This window comes from Chrysochloris asiatica, unplaced genomic scaffold, assembly GCF_000296735.1.
Source record: "Chrysochloris asiatica unplaced genomic scaffold, ChrAsi1.0 scaffold00084, whole genome shotgun sequence".
Lineage (NCBI taxonomy): Eukaryota > Metazoa > Chordata > Mammalia > Afrosoricida > Chrysochloridae > Chrysochloris > Chrysochloris asiatica.
Genome location: NW_006408602.1, coordinates 10,069,174 through 10,076,961, shown reverse-complemented (window position 1 = coordinate 10,076,961; position 7,788 = coordinate 10,069,174). Strand labels below are relative to the sequence as shown.

The following is a 7,788-nucleotide window of genomic DNA, read 5'->3' as shown; positions in this document are numbered from 1 at the left end:
TTATTAATTTTATATTAAATTTATTTTCAAAGGCCACAGTGATTTTTCTAAATGCTTACAGTTTCCATGAGGTGAACGTCTCTTCTTTCAAATAGACAGGATAATCATTGTCCCCAAAGGCAAACCTTTAAAGTAAATAGATCATTAAATCATCTCTGTGGAAATGAATTTTAGGGAAGTGATTGAGTGGTGAAGCATGATTTTCATCCAGATATCTCAAGGCATAATAGAATGTGTAATTAGCTCTGAGTCTCATGCCTTTTGCCTTCTAAAATTACATAGATGATTAATGGGCAGACATAAAAGTGGGCTTTAAAGTTATCTAGTAATAATAGGAACTAAAAAAGAATAATTCACTACTGAGAAATTAGGACCTGCAACACAGAGCAATAGAGTAATGTGGGTTATAGACATGCTTTCTCCACATCTGAGCCACCTACCTCTTCTTCTTGAGCAAATTGTGCACCAGAATTTCAGGGGACTGAATAACCAAAAGGAGCACTCCTAACCCTAAGCAACCATCCAACAAATAAAGTCAGTGCTTATTGATCTTCAACCTTAGTGAATTATGTTACTATGTATCTTTATGAAGGAATACACCTTTAGATGCCATCTAAGGATGACCATATCTAGTTTCCTCTGAGTAATGTTTCCCATATCATGTGGAACAAACAGAAATCAACCTCTGCTTTCCATAGTCAGTCATAATCCTGACTCTTTTATTATCTCAGGTGGGCTAAGAAAGTGGCCAGGAGGCAATACCATAGAGACATGATATTTCTATAAAAGTCTACTGTCAGATTACTTCTTAGTATAAAAGGTTCTGATTGGAACCTAATGATATGTTTATGGCCGATTGTAATGATTTAAACAGCATCACAGGAGATTCCATTAAATTGTTATGGAAACACAATTTTCAAAATAATTTAGAATGCAAAAACATTTAGAGATGCTAAAAATTTAAGGATAGTAATGTAAGGTGAGGCTATAAACACTATTGGAAAAAATATATTTGTCCTTTTTTGGATTGGCAATGCCTAGATATGGTCTCTTATTTGTACTTTGAAATGTGAGCAAAATTAACAATACTAAGATCTTGAAAATAATAATGTGCTACATCTTTTGAAATCTGGATAGATACACAACATGCAACGTTTCCCAAGATAACCAATTAGAAATAGCTTACACCCCATGTGACAATTTGTTAGTTAACCAATTAGTAATGTCGGAGACATTTTGATGGTAGGGGTGGGGTGGTGAGTATGCCATCTGCAGGCTTTCACTCAAGCTTTAAAATTAAAATTCACAGAATAATTCCTAGATAGAGATCTTGTTATCCTTTGATAACTCTACCTTTCTATATATGTTTCACATGTAAATAGCACCAAATTTAGATGGTGGCTTGGTAATCAAACATGAATTAAACATGTACTGAGTTCTGGTGACACAATGGTTAACTGTTAGTAGTTCCCATAAACCCCCTGGTGTTTTCGTGGGAGAAAAGACCTAGAGATTTGCGCCCACAAAGATTACAGATGGGCCAGTCTTACTCTGCTCAAGGGTTGCTATGAGTCTGACTCTATGGCACACAGCAACATGCCTGAAATAAGAGTTCACACAATGCAGTTCTGGGATATTGGGAGGATAGATTAAGGCATGGGAATGAGACAGGGCCAGGTGAAAAGATTCTTCCCTAAAGGTTCAAAAAATGCCACCATAGACATATCAAACATGCAAAACCACTTGGATGTGTGTAGAATGACATGCACACAGACAAAAGTAGAAGTCATAGACTGCACTTGATCTCAGCTCAGTAAAGAGAAAAACTGTTGAATTGACCTATCCGCAAGGGCTGTCTCAGGAAACAGTGATTGAAGGAGAGGCATCTGCATAGGCAGGAAAGCAGTGAAAGCAAATCCTGTGTGTTAATAACAACCAGATGGCTTAGAAGAATCAGAGCAACTGTGCCAAAGAGCAAGAAGAAATGTGAGTGCTAAAAGAGAAAAGGTCAATTGGAAGGGAGAATGTTAACATTTAGTATAAAAGGTTTATATTTGCCGTTATTGATAATCAAAAGATACCAACTGGTTTTTAAATAGAGAAAAAGATTGAGACCTTTGTGTTTTAAGTATTTGTGGGAAAGTATGCTTATGATTCTATATAGAATGGAAGGGAAGAAGGCAAAATTGCAAAGGTTGCATTTCTTGTTGGAATATTAAGTGTAGTTAGTGAAGAGCAAGGAGAGAAAGAAAAGGTAATGTAGGCCAAGAGTAAGATTTGTTGATCCAGGTGTAGGCGAGCATACAAATAAAAATATTCAGTGTTGATGATTAAAGATAACAAAAAAAACTTCAGCTTTTGCTTAACAAAAATCATAAAATTGTTATATCTAGGCAACCTAGCCCACTACATAAGTAAAGTGTGATTATCATATGATCATGGGCTCAAACCTCATAAGTTACTATACTTTTGAGAAATGAAACAATCATTGCACATTAGATTTAGAGATTGGCAACCCTTGTGAAAATGCATAACATTGATCATGAACAGCACTGATTAGAAATCACTACAAAATTTAGCACCACTAATGAAAAAGTGGGAGTGCAGTGGCTCTGGACAATAAGCACAAGACTGCTAACTACAAGGTCAGTGGTTTGAGCCCACCAGCCCTCCAAGGGAGAAAGATGAGATTTCCTGCTCCTGCAAAATATTTGCAATCTCAAAAAACCTATACAGGGTCGCTATGAGTCAGAGCTAACTCGATGGCACTAAACAACAACAATGAAAGTATATGTCTGTTGCTATTAGTACCATTTTTGAATTTAAGAAAATAGTGTTTTCTATTTGGTAGGCATTGATAATCATTAATAAGAAATTAATTGTAATATTAATAAGAAAGTGATTATTGTAATGAAGGCTTTGTGGTATGGTTTGTTGTATGCCACTGAGTCAAGGTATGCTTTAGATGTATTTAATTTGAGCACATGCATTGCTTTCTAATATATTTACAGATAGATGCTTATTATTATCTTTATCCTAAATATATTTGCCTTTAACAGAATATATGAAGTTATTTTAGAAAGTTCATGGAAAAAGGAAACAAAAAGATAATGTAATTTTTCCCATGAATTTTTAAAGCCTCTTCATATTTATCAAATTGATTTTAGAGATTCTTTTATGAACTTGTAAACAAAACAATTGTGACTTAATTCTTGTGACTTTTAGGTGTGTGTGCCCCATTCCCTTTTGGAACATCCAGATAAGCCCAAATGATTCAGTATCATTTCAGGGCATCCACAGAAAAATAATTTACTACACTAGTATTTGATAAAAAAAATAATGTTACTCATGTTGAGCTAGGAGAACCACATCTGTACTTTTTATTATAGTGAATTTTTACAAAATATTTTAATAAGAATTATTTCATTTGCAATTATTATTTCTGTGTTTCTCAAAATATTCTATCAGAAGTAGCCCACTTTAATTGGATTTTCCTGCTTTGATTGAGATAGTCTTCCTGATTTACTATTTAATGTTGGAGACATTAAAGCTCCTACTGGTTTTACACTATTTTGTCTAATGTAAAATGTGTGTTAGGAACACAAACCTTCGTGAAACTTTAGCTAATCCGTACCATAAGCATCCATTAGTTTCTCTTCAGAAATATATTTGATTCTGAATTAATGTTTTTTGTTTCACAGAAAAATATTTGGAAAAGACATTTCACTAAAGATTTATAGTTCATTTCTTTAAATCACATGGTTTTGAAAGATAATAAAATTTTGTGCATACTTTCATGTTTTGGAGTAGTGCTTCTTCCACCAAAGGGTCAGAACATCATTAGAAATTGGAGTTTCTAGGACGTTACCTTAATCTTGACCATCTTCCTCCGGAGTTTGCTATCTTGGTGTTGTTCGTTGATGTTGAGTTGGTTCCTACTCATAATGACCCAATGTACTGCAGAACAAAGCACTGTCCCGTCCTGCAGCCTCATCACAATTGTTGCTGCATTTGAGTTCATTATTGCAGCCACTGTGTCAATTCACCTCAGTAAGGGTTTTTCTCTTTTTCCCTGGTCCTCTTCTTTACCAAACATGATAATCCTTCTCAAGAACTGGCTTCTCCTGATAAGGTCTCTGAAGAATGTACTTCAGAGATCTTAAGTCTTGCCATCCTCACTTCTAAGTAGCATTCTGGCAGTACTCCTTCCAAGACAGATTTGTTCGTTCTCTGACAGTCAATGGTATATTCAATAATCCTCACCAGCATCATAATTCAAAGATCTTTGACCTTCTTTATTCGTTGTTCAGCTTTACATGCATATGAGGCTACTGAAAATACCAAGGCTTGGGTCTAGTATACCTTAGTGTTCAAGATGACTTCTTTGCTTTTCAACACTTTAGATCTTTATTATTCTACCAGAAACATTTCAAGAGTCAGCATGGAGTTACTACAAAGAAATGTTTTGGGAACTTTGAGGTCCTCTTTCCAGGGAAAGGTAAAAGAGATCTTTCAAAACTCACACATAGCCTTACTTTTCAGAAGTTACTGAATCCAGATTTTGTTATACCAATACAACCCAAAGACACCAACAAGTAAAGATCCCCAGAGTCTTGATTTGAACCACTCTGGTGCTGTAGAATAAGCATCATACTGTTAACCTCAAGGTCATGAGTTCAAACCTACCAGCTATTCCTCGGAAACCCTATAGAGGGTTGCTATGAGTTGACATTGACTTGATGGCACTTAACAACACATGAGAACTTAGATATTAGAGTCCAATCAGTTATCCATAAAGTGTCCTAGAGTCCTAAAAATGCATCATCTAGAGAAAAATAAGTTCTGATTTCTGATCATTCTGAATTTTCCAGGCTGCCCATATTTATGCCCTAATACTATGTTGAATAAGGTGTAGTACATTACGAGTTGGGCTGGTAACTTCAAGGTCACTCCACAGAAGAAAAATGAGGCCTTCTGCTCCTGTAAAGATTTACAGCCCAGGAAACCCGATACAGGGTCACTATGAGTTGGGATCGACTCAGCAGCTTAACAACCACCACTCTGTTGAATATAGGAGAAGGGAGAATAGTTCTAAAATTAGGAATCGAGAAGCAGGACAAAGACACAGAAGAAGAAATTAATGCTTGAGAGTTTGAGTCTATAAAAGAAAAACAGTTTATTTGTATTTGGAATGACTGGATTGGATACCTCTGTGGTTAAGAAAGGAAAGAGTTCACTGTGGTAAAATTATGATCCATGTCACAAAGGAGAAAGAGTATTTGGGTCAAAATTTTCCCACGAATGGTAATAAACTTGAGTGAATTTCCATAAAGGGTTCTCTGAGTGAGGAACACTAATGAGCTCAACAGACATCCATTCAATGACTCAAATAGTGACATTAGATACTTTCCCATCAAACATACAAGCATAAATCAAGTTTGGTACTTATGGAAGTCCATACACTAAATCCCATGGGTTCAGTTTTGTTTTGTTTTTTTCCTTGAGAATAGCCTATGAGCTCTCCCTGGCTTATCTCTGTAGCATCATCAAGGAGGCTGTTTATCCAGAAGAGTTACAGCAGAAAATCAACAGTAAATAGAGGAGAAGTGGAGAAAGAAAAGACTGACAAAAATTGGCATTGCTAAATAAGTAAGTTGAATTTTTTAACATTTTGCATGTTCCACATAGTAAAAGTTTCCCAAAATTAAAGCATTTACATAATCCAAATAAATGTACAAAAAAGAAACCTTTATAAAATGTTGGACTTGAGATTTGGTATCTGTCTCTTCCACTTGGTAATTATTCTCAGATGTCACCAATGGATGCTTAGTTGCTAAAATCAACTAAATGATCCTAGTCCTCAAAGTTCTATGCTGCTGTGAGGTTATTTATTATTTTACACACACCCCCATGTATCATTTTCATAAGCATGCTATACAAATATTTTGTACACGCTGATGATTTTTTTTTTTTTTTTGAAGCCCAATGGACTAAATGCTAAATCTTCATCTTTGTGCCAGTTGACAGGTAGGTTTGGCTCCCAGCAATAGACCGTCACCAGCCTATGCTCAAGTTTTGAAAGCAACCCTTCATCCAGCAAAATTCTTTCCCTACTCTGCAAAGCACATTCTCCAAGACAGGAAGAAATCACTTCTTCCACTCCAGAAACAGTCCTCGCCAGGGCAGCCTCTTACCGCCTCAAATCAGAGAGCCACTTAGGTGGGGAATGCCAGCAGGTCACACATTCTGCCCCACAGCCTAACTAGCTGGCTCCCACAGTTGGTCATTTTGAATCTCCCGCCTGCACGACACAACAGGCACAAAGGGGTCACACGTTCTTCGCTTAGACTAGGAGGGTCTGACTGGCAGCCCAGGGACCCTGTGGGGCTGGGACAGTGCACAGCTACACTCACACTGTTCTGTTCTTGGTTTTATGTGAAACTGGCAACAAGTGACCCGGATGCACTGGGACAACAGTGCCTGGGACCAGCCTATGTTCAAGTTGTGGCAGCCACTAATGCTGCCTTCTGCCCTTCTCTGGCATGAACCTCGCCACCTTCAGGCTTGGCCCGTAACTGCCCCAGAACAAATACTCAGTGTCAATGATTTATTTTCTGATTACATTGGAATAGATCCGTATTTGTGCCCATTCCAAACAGAGGTGACCCAACGGAATGCGAAAATCTACAGACAATATCTTCGATATCCCATGCGAGTAAAATTTTAATAAAGGTAATACGGCTGCAAGCATACATTGACAGAGAACTTGCAGAGGTTCAAGACAGATTCAGAAGAGGACATGGAACGAAGGCTATTATTATTGCTGATGTCCGATGGATCTTGGCTGAAAGCAAAGAATAATAAAAAGATGTTTACCTGTGCTTTATTGACTATGCAAAGGATTTCGATTGTGGATCATGACAAGCTATGGACAGCAATGCAAAGTATGAGTATTCCTTTTACACTTGATTGTGCTCATGAGGAATCTGTGCATAGACCATGAGGCAGTTGTTCGAACAGAACATGGAAACACTGAATGGATTAAAATTAAGAAAGGTGTGAGACAGGGTTGTATTCTTTCACTATACAGCCAACTGATTTTCAACAAAATGGCTGTATGTGGGTGGGTTAATTTCTGGATTTTCAATTCAGTTCCACTGATCAATGTTTCTTTCATTATACCAGTACCAGGCTGTTTTGACCACTGTAGCTGTGTAGTAAATTTTGAAATCAGGGAGTGAGAGGCTTCTCACCCTGTTCTTCTTCTTAAGCAGTGCTTTGCTTATCCTTGATCTCTTTCCTTTCCATATAAAGTTTATAATTGTTTTTACCATCTCTTTGAAGAACGTCATTGGAATCTGGATTGGGATTGCATTATATGTGTAAACTGCTTTGGGCAGTATTGACATTTTCACAATGTTAAGTCTTCCTATCCAGAAACATGGTATATTCTTCCATTTTTGTAGGTCTCTTTTGGTTTCTTATAGTAGTGTTCTGTAGTTTTCTTGGTATAGGTCCTTTGTTTCTCTGGTTACATTTATTCCTAGATATTTCATCCTTTGGGTAGCTGTTGTAAATGGTATTGTTTTCCTGATGTTCTTTTCAACACTGTCGTTATTGGTATAGAGGAATCCAACTGATTTTTGGATGTTGATCTTATACCCTGCCACTTTGCTGAATCCTCCAATGAGGTCTAGTAGCTTTTTTACTATCTTGCCCTATCTTAGCTCTGACTAAGACTTTGAGCACAATATTGAATAGGAGTGGTGATAAAGGGCATCCTTGTCT

The 7,788-nt window shown here is 36.9% G+C and overlaps 1 protein-coding gene across 1 annotated transcript in view; it reads left to right on the top strand.

Moving 5' to 3' along the window:
• FHL5 (four and a half LIM domains 5) overlaps nt 1-5,599 on the top strand; it is a 32,105-nt gene extending 26,506 nt beyond the window's left edge. Inside the window, exon 5 of the mRNA XM_006865864.1 lies at nt 5,511-5,599. Coding sequence (XP_006865926.1) covers nt 5,511-5,599 — 89 coding nt within the window. The remainder of the gene's footprint in view (nt 1-5,510) is intronic.
• Nucleotides 5,600-7,788: the final 2,189 nt, after the last annotated feature.